Source organism: Pituophis catenifer, unplaced genomic scaffold (genome assembly GCF_029215685.1).
Source record: "Pituophis catenifer annectens isolate HBS135680 unplaced genomic scaffold, rPitCat1.0.hap2 SCAF_3, whole genome shotgun sequence".
NCBI lineage: Eukaryota > Metazoa > Chordata > Lepidosauria > Squamata > Colubridae > Pituophis > Pituophis catenifer.
Genome location: NW_027256883.1, coordinates 1,238,610 through 1,251,860, shown reverse-complemented (window position 1 = coordinate 1,251,860; position 13,251 = coordinate 1,238,610). Strand labels below are relative to the sequence as shown.

General features: G+C 49.7%; 1 protein-coding gene across 1 annotated transcript; it reads right to left on the bottom strand.

Moving 5' to 3' along the window:
- Positions 1–1,043: 1,043 nt before the first annotated feature.
- On the bottom strand, positions 1,044–3,520 carry LOC139314100 (forkhead box protein H1-like). The gene is given in 4 exon segments (XM_070939628.1): positions 1,044–1,486; positions 1,489–2,215; positions 2,648–2,752; positions 3,329–3,520. Coding segments are annotated over 4 exon segments (1,467 nt in total).
- Between the last annotated feature and the right edge of the window lie 9,731 nt (positions 3,521–13,251).

The following is a 13,251-nucleotide window of genomic DNA, read 5'->3' as shown; positions in this document are numbered from 1 at the left end:
AAGAGAAAAATCAAGAAAGTCCAGTTGCCTCCTGAAAAAAGCACCTTTGGGACGGAAACTGCCTGGTTTACCTGACTGTATCCCAATCCATCCCAATCATGTCACCAATAAAGGGAATATTTGTAGGTCAGGGTTGAAATGAGGAGTCCTTGGTGCTCGCTGAACTTGGCTGTTTTCTTACTTGTTTTTTCTTTTACTAGTTTATAATGTAAAATACAATTCAAAAGAAAATAGTAAGAAAAATAGGGGAGGGAAAAGTGTAGGAAAAAGAGAAAAGGCATTCCAACTCTCTTTAGTGCAGTAAAATAAGACAATTGCATATAGTAATATAAACTAGCCCTTTCTATAACAACAAACCTATCTAATCGGTAAAACCCAAAATCAAAGTTTCATTTTTCCCCCCACCTCGAGCACAAAGTCCAGAAATGGTTTCCAAGCAGAAACAAAAGTTATTGTGTTTATTTTTCTTTAATCAAAACAGTCAGTTCAGCCCCCTCTGCTAACTCCATCAACCTCTGCAGCCATTCATCCATGGTGGGAATCAAAGTGTCCTTCCATTGTGGGGCATAAAGGAATCTTGCTGCCCAGCTTGGCAGTTTTCTCGTAGAGGTTTCATGACCCAAACTAGTTGATCTCTAATGATGATGATCCATACTTGGGTCATGAAAACAACCCAGCATAGAGAGCACCAAGGACCAGTGCTGCTATGCAGCAGATTTGGGTGAACCGGGCGGTGATCATGTCCCATTTCTGACACTCGTGCATGCACAGAAGGCCCTGGGCATGTGCAGACATGCATTTGCAAACCTGTAGCAAAGGTAAGTGAATGCCACCCCTGCCCAAGGACCCCACAGTCCTCCTCCTCTCCCCTCGACCAAGCTCAGAGAGCACCAAGGACCCTCACCCCTATCATGGCTTAACCCGGTGTCCGATTCCAACCCGAGAGAGATTATTGAATGGCGTTGTGGCCGAACTGCACTCTGTAAGAAGTGAGAAAAACCAAAACAAGGAAACATCATTTTAAATGTAAAATTTATTTTAATTTAATAATGTATCAACGTGCCCTTGAAAACCGGGCAGAAATCAGCACCATCAAAAAGCCCACCCTCCTCCTTACGTGCTCGGGACAGGCTGCTGGGTACACCGTTGGAACTGCAAACCGCCCATCCAGAAAATGCCCCCCTCCCCAGGAAGTAACCAGTGGCAAAGCTCCCAATCTGACTGACCCCAAGAACAAGGCGAGGAAGTGGATGCTGGGCTTGTGAACGGCTCCCACAATGAGGATAAAAGTTTCGATGTGCAGGCATGGCCCACCTGTTGTAAACCGTTGAAAGGGGACCCCCAAGGAGGGAGCCCACCAGAAAAAGCAACTCGTGAAACTGTGGCATAAGAGAGTTAAATAAATAAGGAGATTTGTGCACTTGTATCTGCCACCCGCTTCCTCTGAAATGGGGCACCCTCAGAAAGGGTAATGGTGAGGGGGCAGGGGCTGGAAGGGGACCACCCAAGGCAGAGGGGCTAGCCAGGAGGCATCCGGCACCCGGCCAGCTTGCTGTACTTCCAGTGGGCCGGGGGCGAGGCCTGGATATGGGTGGGGAGAGTAGGGAGCCGTCACCAAGTTCCAGTAAGGAGAACTCACGTACGGAGCAGGTCCCAAAGTGCAACAGGGGAGGCTGAGCGAAGCCGGGATGGTGACAAAGGTGGGGAGGGGTAAGGGACCCCCAGCCGGGGACAAAGTGCCATGGTTGTGCCAAGGAGGCAACTGGAAACAGTCTGTGCTGCAGGCGGGGGGCAGCTGGGGAGGGCTGGCGGGTGGGCAGGAGCCCTCTTGGCCACCCTCACCAAGAGGAGGGTGGAGGCGGCTGACGGAGGCACCCTCTGAGCTCGGGGAGCCGGGTTCAGCTCTTCCATCTTCGCTCGGCGGATTCAGCAGGGAGCTGATGGTGAAGGCTTTCTTGCACGGAGGCTCGGGGGTCTCCTCTTCCTTGATGGGGTGGGCTTCGGCTGGGAGGGGCGTCTGGGGATCCGGAGCATCGCCAGGAGGCACGTAGGGATGGCCCTGCAGCACGAAGGGGCTGAGGTCGGGGGCGAAAGTCACTTCCTCTTGGCGGGAGATGGCTGTGTTCTGCAGCTTCAGGGCTTCTGGGGGAATTCGCTCCACGTCTACGGTCCAGTAGTTACCCTTTCCGTTTGGTTTGGACGGATCCTTCAGCACCTGGGAGGTGGAGGGGTGGGAAGGGTCTCTCTAAGGAGGCAGTCCTCCTCCTGACCACCCCGTCCTTACTCTTTAGGTGAAGAAGGATGGGATTTGAAATATTGAGCAGCTGCTTCTGGATCTCAGGAACCTGTTAGGATGGGGGGGGGACTTCAACTCCCAGAATTCACCAGCCAACAAAGCTGAAGTCCACCCAGGGGGCATTCTGGGAAATGAAGCCCACCCATCTTAACTTTCCTGAGATCCAGAAGCCCCGACTGCTGGACTGAAGGCTTCCCAGGAAACTTCTCCAGATGTGTTGGAGAGTCCACCAGTCCCAAAAGACACCCCGCCCACCCCCCTCAGAAGGGGGGGCCCCACCTGGCTGAAGAGGCTCTTTGCAGAGGAGGCCCCCTGCCCACCCAGCCCCCCCCTCCCAGAAGGCCTGGTTACCATCCTGAAGCAGTCGTTGGCCGACAGGTTGTGCCTGATGGAATCCTTCCAGCCCTGGTAGGTCTCCTTGAAGAATGGGAAGAAAGTGCTAATCCTTTGGGTGATCTGAGAGAGAGAATATGGGGGGGGGAGAGAAAAGAGGGCCCCGCATTAGAACTGCTGGCCCTCGGGGGCTCCAGGCTCCCCCATTCTCAACCGAGCCTTCTCCGGGCCGGCCAGCGTGGTGTAAGTCTCCGCTGGAGTCGGGGGCTGGACTAGAGGACCTCCGCGGTCCCTTCCACCCTTCCCATTCCGTCCTCTCCGCGCTCAGGGGCAGAGAAAAGCGGAGCCAAGCCCGCTGGCTCCCCGCCCGTCCCTTCCGTCGGTTGCCGGGGCGAGAAGAAGCGCCGGAGACATTGGAAGCAAGGAAGCAGCGGCCGGGGCCGTCGAGGGTCCGGCGCCCCCGAGGCGGAAGGCGGCGCTGCGCTCGAGGAAGCCCCCCGGGCCCCAGTCCAGCGTGGGACCCCAGGCCAAAGCGCCGGGAGCGAGCCGCGCCGTCGAGCCCCGACGCCCAAAAGCCGACGGGAGAAGGGCTGGCCGAGCCGCGGTCCGGGATGCCGGCGGGGGAACCTGCCGCGGGTCCCGGGCGAGGCGGGCTCCCTGCCTCCCTCCGTCGGGGGCCCGGACGGGGCGGCGGCTGACCTGGGCGAGCTTCAGCTTCTTCCCGGGGGCGGCGGTGATGACGAGGGCGATCATGGCCAGGTAGCTGTAGGGGGGCTTGGCGTGGCGGCTGTAGCGCTTCTTGGGCCGGCGCGGGGGCTGCTCCGGGGCCCCCCTGGCCTTGCGCTGGCTCCGGGCCCCGGGCGGAGGGCTGCCCCCGTCGGCCTCCTGCATGTCCCCGTCCGGCTGGAGAGCGGCCCGGGGCCCCCGAGCGGGGCTTTAAAGGGGCCGGGGGCGGGGGCGGAGGGGGCAGACCGGGCGGCTCCAGGCGCCGAGGGGCGGGAGGGCCCCCCGCCGAGCCAATGGCAAACCCCAAAGCCCAGCGACCACCGCCCCGGGCTGTGGATTAGTGGGCGGCAGGTCACCGCCAGGAAGTGCCTCCGCCCCAACCTGGCCCGGGGGGGGGAGGGGAGGGGAGGGGAGGGGGGCTCATTGCGGAGGGTCCTCCTGGCCTTGGATTTACCAGGCTGCTCGGCCCTCTGAAGTGGCTGCGAGAAGGAGGGGCTCCCCCAGATGCAGAACTGGGGTGACTGACTTGGCTTTGAGTTGCTTGCATTCAACCCCTTGGAGAGCCCGGCTCTGGGCTTCCCACGTTCAGAGAAAGGGGGGTGCATTCGAATGCTCTGGCCTTTGGGGGGTCCTTGGTGCTGGTGGTTTTCTTGCAGACGTTTGTTTCATGACCCAAACTAGGTTAACATCGTCATTGCTAGCAATAAAACATCTCCAGGAAAACCACCAAGCTCAGAGAGCACCAAGGGCCCCTCATTTCCAACCCTGACCTCCAAATATTCTTTTTTTTTTAGGATCTGGCCTTTGCATGTCATGGTTGATCTGGCTTTAAGGAATTGTGTGAGCCCAGCCACAGAGTCAAGAGGGTCATTTGAGTATTAAGGCCACCTGGCTTTAGATTGCTTGACCATGATAAATCAAACCATAGTTTGACGCCAACTCAACTTCTGGCCTTTCTTGGTTTTTCTTTGAAAATGTTCTGCTTCTCATCCAAGAAGCTTCTTCCGTTCTGGAGAAGTTCTGAAGCTTCTTGGATCAGAAACAGAACATTTTCAAAGGAAAAAAAAACCTCAAGAAATTCCAGTTGCCTTTTGGTGGAAAAAGGACCTGGATGGAGGCAGAGGGTGGACAATCTCCATGGACGGTCACCCAGAGAGAGATCTGCAGCAGAGCCCATGATGCTGAGCTGCATGGGGCCAGGTACTGCCTGTCTGTGCGGACCTCTGGCCACCATCCTGTCAATCCCAGGCACTGCTGTGTGTGTTTGTGTGTAAGTGAGTGTGTTAGTTAGGCCCTTTCAGATTTCTTACAACTTCCTTGGGTGTCTTACAAACTCTTGCAAATGCCTTGTGACAAATTCATTGTGTGTCCAATCACCCTTGGCCAATAAAGAATTCTTTTGTACTACAACCTCACAAGAGCCCTGGGGCATCGGCCCCAACCTGCCCCCACATTTTGCTTCCCACACCTGGCTAAGATCTGGGGGCTCCTGAGGGGCTTCCTTCTCTTGAGATAACATTGTGTCTTCAAGAGCTCCCCTCCCGCTCCAGACAGGAGTTTTATCAGTTCCCATTTAAAAGCCAAGTGGGGGAGGTGGGGGGGCAGAATGAGGGCTGCCTGGAGAAATGCTTCCATTCAGCCACCGGCTCTCTCCATCCTTGAAACGGGGAAGCCTTCTCCTTAAACCAACAAGTAGTTTTGGTTGCAGGAATTAGGTAGGTCTAGTTTGACGAAAAGGAGGACTTGGGGAGACATGATAGCATCTTCCGATATTTGAGGGGCTGCCACAAAGAAGAGGGGGTCAATTTATTTATTTATTTATTTATTTATTTAATTAATTAATTAATTAATTTGTATACTGCCCTTCTCCAACAGGACTCAGGGCGGTGAGTTTATTTATTCTCCAAAGCACCAGAAGGCAGGACAAGAAGCAACGGGTGGAAACTAATTAAGGAGAGAAGCAACCTAGAATTAAGGGAGAACAATTAATCAGAACGGAAGTTGCCTCCAGATATTGTGGATGTCCTAAAAAGAAGTTGGGACAGCCATTTCTCTGGAATGGTAGAGGGTCTGCTGTTTGAGCAGGGGGGTGGACTAGAAGACCTCCAAGGTCCCTTCTGTTATTCTTGACATGCCCTGCGAACTGTCTTTAACAAGCCACAGCTGTGCGGTGTGCAATCCATGGGTTGGCCTTGGCTGAGAAAACTCCATGGGGTGTCCTCTCCTGAAGTGATAACAGAATAACAGAATTGAAGGGGACCTTGGAGATCTTCTAGTCCAACCCCCAGCTCAAGCAGGAGACCCTCTAGCATTCCAGACAAGTACTTGCCCAGAACACTGCCAACATTCGGAGGCTCCTGGATCTTGAATGTAGCCTGAATTTGTACCCAGGATTGATCCGAAAGCCATTCCTCCCTCACCCCCCCCCCAGATCCAGGAGCATGATGAATGGAGCTTCAAGGAAGGCAGCCCTACTCACTCAGCCCCTCTGGGTAGCAAGCCAGCCTCCATTCTGTGTAAGTTGGGGGAGGGGTCTCCGCTCCAGGAAGAGAAGCACAGAAAAGGATCCTTTCTCTTGGGGTTGACTATTGGACCTCACCTGCCCCTCCCTGGAGCTGCATTGTTTGTAGATTGCCCTGCTCAGCTACTACCTTCCTTTCTTCTGCTAAACACCAGAGAAGAACACAAAAAGGCCACTAATAGGGGCTATCAAGGGCCGTTGATGGCTGGCCGGAGAGGCTCCACCAAGGAGGTCAGAAGGAGGTTATTTTGCTTTGGGCAGGACAGTCGGCCTGAGGCTGCCAAGAGGAAGAACACACATTCACACAAAGCACCAATTGAACCACAATTTTGTTCCACAAACACAGGAGGCTCTAGAGCACTTTGCTGGCTGGGGGATTCTGGGAGTTGAAGTCCACCCATCTTCAAGCTACCAAGGTTGAGAAACACTGCTCTAGAGGCTTCCCCAATCTTGGTCAGTTTAAGATGGGCAGAAGGGCTGGGGAATTCTGGGAGTTGAAGTTCGCCCGACTTAGCAGAGTAACAAAGTTGGAAGGGACCTTGGAGGTCTTCTAGTCCAGCCCCCTGCTCAAGCAGGAGACCCTATACCATTTCAGACAAGTGGCTGTCCAGACTCTTCTTAAAAGCCTCCAGTGATGGAGCATTCACAAGTTCTGGTGGCAAGCTGTTCCACTGGTCAATTGTCCTCACTGCTAGGAAGTTTCTCCTTAGTTCCAGGTTGCTTCTCTCTTTGATTAGTTTCCACCCATTGCTTCTTGTCCTGCCCTCTGGTGCTCTGGAAAATAAGTTGACCCCTTCCTCTTTGTGGCAGCCCCTCAAATACTGGAATATGGCCATCATGTTCACCCCCCCCCAAGTCCTTCTTTTCTTTCTAGCCAAACCCAAACACTACAACTGTTCTTCCTATGTTTCAATCTCCAGGCCTTCAGTCCTCTTAGTTGCTCTTCTCTGCACTTTTTCCAAAGTCTCAACATGTTTTTTTTGTAACGTGGGGACCAAAATTGGATGCTGTATTCCAGGTGTGGCCTTACTAAGGCTTAATAAGAGCCTTGGTAGTACAGTGGTCTAAAGCACCCTGTTATTAAGAACAGCTGCCTGCAATTACTGCAGGTTCGAATCTCGCCAAGGCTCAAGGTTGACTCAGCCTTCCATCCTTTCTAAGGTAGGTAAATTGAGGACCCAGTTTGTGGGGGCAATAAGCTGACTTTGTATAAATATACAAAAGGATGAAGGCTATTGCTTAGCGCATTGTAAGCCACCCTGAGTCTCCGGAGAAGGGCGGCATATAAATCAAAATTAAAAAAAATTAAAAAAAATAAAGCGGTACTAATACTCCACGTGATTTTGATTCTATGCCTCTGTTTATATAACCAAGGATTGTATTGGCTTTTTTGGCTGCTGCCACCCACAGCTGGCTCCTGTTTAAGGGATCGTCCACTAGCACAAGTTAGTGGACGAAGGGCTTCATAAGGAAGGCAAGGAGTGTCCTTCAAAGTCATGGAGATTCTCCATCATCCAGATCAGGGCTCTCCAACCTTGGCAACTTTAAGACTTGTGGACTTCAACTCAGCTATTCAGCTTTGCTGGCTGAGGAACTCTGGGAGTTGAAGTCCACAAGTCTTAAAGTTGCCAAGGTTGGAGACCCCTGATCCAGATCACGGTGGTCCCAAAGGTGCTTTTTCCAAAAGGGCAACTGGACTTCCCTTGTTTGTTTTTTCTTTGAAAATGTTCCGTTCCAAAGAAACGTCTTGGATGAGAAGCAAAATGTTTTCAAAGAAAAGGAACCTAGGAAGTCCAGTTGCCATTTGGGAAAAGCCACTTTGGAAACTTCAGAGCCATTCCAAAAGCAATTTTATTTATTTAGAGAATTTATATGGCCTGGCATCAGGATAGGGCATCCGGACAGTAAACACTCACCTCCATCCAGTCGCCCTGACTCTCCCCCCAAATTAGAGGGTCATAAAAAGGGAGAGAATTTATATGGCCACCCACTCACATTAATGACTCTAGGCCAGTGTTTCTCAACCTTGGAAGCTTGAAGATGGGTGGACTTCAACTCCCAGAATCCCCCAGCCAGCGCTGCTGGCTGGGGGTTTCTGGGAGTTGAAGTCCACCATCTTCAAGCTTCCAAGGTTGAGAAACACTGCTCTAGGCAGCTTACAAAAAATAAAAACCCAATATACAAAGACTATGTATTGAGTCTCTGCCCCCTGACAACAATCCACAAACCACTTGATGGGCTCCATCCCACTCTGGGTGCCCCAGGCCCATTGGCCAAACCAGGTCTTCAGGGCCTTGCAAGAGGGGGTCGAAGTGGGGACCGGTCTAATCTCGGCCAATGATTTAAATAATGTTCAAAAAGAAGAAAGCAGACTTCAGACAGGCATCTGGAAGAGTTTCCTAACTGCTCACCAATGGGACAGATCGCCACCTGACAGGGTGATACCTCTAGGAGAGAAATCTATAGGGATTCTCCATCATCCAGGTCAAGGTGCTTTTCCAAAAAGCAGCTGGACTTTTTTTTCCCTTTTGAAAACATTTTGCTTTTCATCCCAGAAAGGAAGAAGCCACCAGTTTAACCGGTGGGATGGCTTCCTTCCAGAGGCTGTGGGGGCTTCATCACTGGAGGTTTTAAAGAAGAGATTGGACAGCCATTTGTCTGAAATGGTCTAGTCCAGGGGTCACCAACTTTTCGGACCTCAAGGACCACTGAATTCATAATTTTAAATCCCGCGGACCACTAATACGATCTGCCTAATGACCAGCTGGGTAGTAGGCATGGCTAGGTGGTCATGTGACTGGGTGGGCATGGTCAACTTGATGTCACTCATGTTGAGGGGCGCCTCGATGACCTCTACGTACCCCTCCCCTCCCAGCCACTCCTCGCCTGCCCGCCCGGGCTCCTTAGGGCCCCAACAGGAAGCAGTTGTTGGAGCTAAGCAGCCACCACGAGAAAGAATTGGCAAAACAGCTGGCTCAGTTCCAATTGGATCTGGCCGAGAAGGAGGCTCAGCAGAAGCACCTCACTGAGGACTAGGAGCATAGGCTTTCCAAGCAGAGGGAAGACCTGCGGGAGTGACCAGGCTCAGCAGGTTGAGATGGTCAGCCAGTTCCAGGCCATGAGGCAGTCCCACTGGAACAAGGCCTTCTGGCTCTTTGCCACCAGTGGTGCTTCCCTCCAGCCTTTGCCCAAAGCCCCACACCAGGAGGCCGAAGCAGACCCCAGGAATTTCTGCCCCCTTCCGACCCGCACAAAAAGACCCCAAAGGAGGAGACTCTCTGCAACAACACAAACATTCATTGCACGTATCTGTCCCAGGGGCCGTAGTTTGAAGACTCCTGATTTAGTGCAATATAAAAAATGCAAATAATTTTTCTGCGGACCACCAAAATTTTCTCGTGGACCACCAGTGGTCCACGGACCACCAGTTGGTGACCACTAGTCTAGGGTCTCCTGCTTGAGCAGGAGGCTGGACTAGAAGACCTCCAAGTTCCCTTCCAGCTCTATTCTGATTGATTGAAGCTTCTTGGATGAGAAGCAAAACATTTTCAAGGAAAAAATTAAAAACCAAGAAAATCCAGTTGGCCTTTTGGACACAGCAGCCCCTTTGGGACTCTAAGAGAGCCGCTTAGAGTTCCTCAGCCTAAAACCATTAATTGAGTGGCTACTCAAGGTTTACAACAGCACTGAAAAAAGTGACTTCCATAAGTTCTTGCACTTAGGATTCTTGCAGCAACCCCCCAAGGTGATCTGATCAAAAATTCAGTCTGTTTTAGCTACGGACATGCAGTTTCAAGATGATTGGAACAACATTATCCCACCCCGGTCATGGGGCTCAAGTTTATCAATCTTGTCAGCTGGTTTCCATTCAACTAAGTAAATAGGAGAAATTGCTTTTGTTCCTTATAAAGATCGCATAACGTACTTAACTAGCAAAGTGATCCATTTAACCGCAAGATCCATTTAACCTGGCAAAAACAACACCCTAAAATCAGGTGTGATTCCTGTGACAATTATCTTGATTAATGGAAATTGTGGTCTGTTGTGCTCAAGGACTTGTGAATTCAATCAATCAATCAATCAATCAATCAATCAGAATAGAGCTGGAAGGGACCTTAGAGGTCTTCTAGTCCAGCCCCCTGCTCAAGCAGGAGACCCTATACCTCTCACGACCCCCTGCAGCCCTTCCTTCCTTCCTTTCTATCTTATTTTATTCCAATAATCTGACAATTTTCCAACCTAGGGAGTCCTTGTCTTACAACCACAATTGAGCCCAAAATTTATGTTGCCAAGTGAGAAATTTGTTGTGAGTTTTGCCCTATTTTCTGATCTTTCTTGCCACCGTTGCTAAGTGAATCACAGCAGTTATTAAGCTAGTAACAGGGTTGTTAAATGAATCTGGCTTCCCCATAGACGTAGCTTCTCAAAAGCTGATCACATGACCCCGGGACACTGCAACCGTCATAAGTACATGCCAGTTGCCAACTGTGACCATGGGGAACCGTCATAAATATGAACCAGTTGTCAAGCATCTGAGTGTAAATCGCGTGGCCATGGGGCATGATGCAACGGTTGTAAGTGTGAAAAATGGTCGTAAGTCAGGTTTTTCAGTGCCATTGTAACCTTGGTCACTAAATGTTGTAAGTCGAGGACTTACCTGTATTACTTACTTGGAAAGACTGTGTAGAAAACAGAACCAGGAGTAGACACTAAGGGGACACCCCATCTCCAGAACACAGTCTCGTTGCAAGGAAGCCCCCTTTTTGTGGGGACACAGTGCATAAAGTCAGGGCAAACAAACACTTCTACGACTTAACATGCTTGGTGTAAACTCAGCCATCACATTAGTTGTGGCTCCGGCACTGTTGTTTGTAAAAAAAAAAAAAAAAAAAACCCCTGTTGTGCCTTTGTTGATAGTTGCAAAGTTGTGTCCGACCCATCGCGACCCCATGGACAACGTTCCTCCAGGCCTTCCTGTCCTCTACCATCCTCTGGAGTCCATTGAAGTTCATGGCTACTAGTTGTGCCTTAGGACAACACAAATGCAACCACAATTCTCAAGACTGTGTGCGAGTGTGTGTGTGTGGACCAAAGATCAGAAGACAAATTTATATCTGGAGAGGGACTCTTGCAAAGGAGACCAGACATTTCTCTTTTGCCCCAAATCTGGGAACGATGGTCCCTTTATGGCTGTGGACTTTGACTCCCAGAATTCCTCAGCCTTTTTCCAAGCTACCTCTGAATATATTCAGCAACCCAAGGCTGGAATGATGCCCTGGGAGGATGAATGAGGACCTGGATTTCCAGATTTGTTTTAAGGTTTCAGGTTTTAGGGTTTTGTGGCAGGGATGAAATGCTCCCGGTTCGGACCGGATCGCCCGATCCAGTAGCGATGGTGGCGGGTGGTTCGGAGAACCGGTAGCAAAAATCCCTGCCTCCCCCATGCCCAGCTGAGCCCCACGATCATCAGAGGCTTTTTTTTTACTTTTAAAAGCATTTTTTCTACAATTTCTTCAGCCGAAAAAATGCTTTTAAAAGTTAAAAAAAAAGCCTCTGATGATCGCGCGGCTCAGCTGGGATCATCAAAGGCTTTTAAAAGAAAATAACCCTTTTTTTTCTTTTAAATGCCTCTGACGATCCCAGCTGAGTTTTTAAAAAAGCCTCTGCCATCAGGCAACTCAGCTGGGATCGTCAGAGCCTTTTGAAAGCATTTTTTTACAACCTCTTCGCTGAAGAGGTTGTAGAAAAAATGGTTTTAAAAGTAAAAAAAAAAAATTGGCCACGCCCACCCAGTCACATTACCCCACCATCACCAAGACACGCCCACAGAACCGGTAGTAACAAATTTTAGATTTCACCACTGGTTTTGTGGTTTTGTTGCAGCTGTAAGCACCCAGAGCTGTGCTTAAGGTAGGTGGCCATGGAAACCTTTTATTTATTTATTTTTAACTTTTATTTTCCATTTTTCCAATTTACATAATAAGCATTTTTAACAGTACTGTGTCATGTGTCTCTTACAGTTATCTACATTTATTTCTATACATTTTTGTTTCTCTGTTCTAAACACTTATACCACTTATCCCAAACCTAGTAAAATTCTGTTTCTTCCTTGCCTTTTATTTCTAATGTGAGCTTATACATCTCGTCACATTCTAATATCTTACGAGTAATCCTCTTGTTGGCTGGTATATTTTCAAGTTTCCAACATTGGGCATAAACAATTCGTGCTGCTGTTACTAAAGTTGCTTCTTTATCTTTTGATTAATTATTCCTAACAAAAATAATTCAGGTTTAAATTCAATTTGTTCTCCTGTTATCGCCTGTAACCATCTCCTTATCTGTTCCCAATATTTCTTTGCTTTGGGGCATTGCCACCACATGTGATAGAATGTTCCGTCCTTATATTTACACTATGGAAATGGAAACCTGTTAAATGGGACCCTTTAGAACGCTATTTACTTTAAATATTTATTATTTCCTAAAAAAGTGATTTTCAACATACTGTTCTGGAGAAACCATTATTAGAGTGTAAGAAAGTTATTTTTTAAAAGCAATCAAATCTCTTGAGTTTTGGGTAGCAACAGTGCCCTCTCTTGGGACTTCTATTTTAAATTTTCCCAATCCAGTTTAATTCTCACTTGTATTTCAGGTAGTCCTTGACTTCCAACAGTTCATTTAGTGATCAAAGTTACAACAGCACTGAAAAAATGGACTTATGACCATATTTCACACTTACAACCATTGCAGCCTCCCTGTGGTCACATGATCAAAATTCTCACTCTTGGCAACTGATTCATACTTACAAAGTGAGTGGGTAACCATAGTCACTGATGATGTTATCTAGTTTGCTAATGAAATGTTTACAAGAAAACAGGCAGCCCAGGGAGACCAAGGAACTCACAGTCCTCCGCCTTCTCCTCCTCCCCCTCCCCCTCCTCCCCCTCCCCCTCCCCCTCCCCCAAACCCCACACTCTTCTAGCACTGATGATGTTATCTAATTTGGTAATGAAATGTCTGCAAGGAAACAACAATGCCCAGAAAGCCTCCAGGACCCCAAGGTTAGAGGCAGCATAAGAATTGTCCAATTTTGTTGGATCCAGACTGGAGTGAGGGACCCAGGACCCCTCGAGGGACCTCTGGTCTCCTTTTCCCTCCAAGAGACATGGATCCAACTTCCGGTCTTCTCTTTGTTTGCTTTGATTAGCCAGGTGGGGCAGAGGTCCAACCCACAAGATTGGGGTGGGGGTGGGGGTCTTGGCTCTCTTTTGGGGGAAAAAAACCTCCCAGGTAACACCACAAGATGTCACTTTTGTCCTCTCCATAGGTTCTGTCTGTCTATGCCCCTGCCTGTCCTTGCTGCTTGTAGCAAATGTGA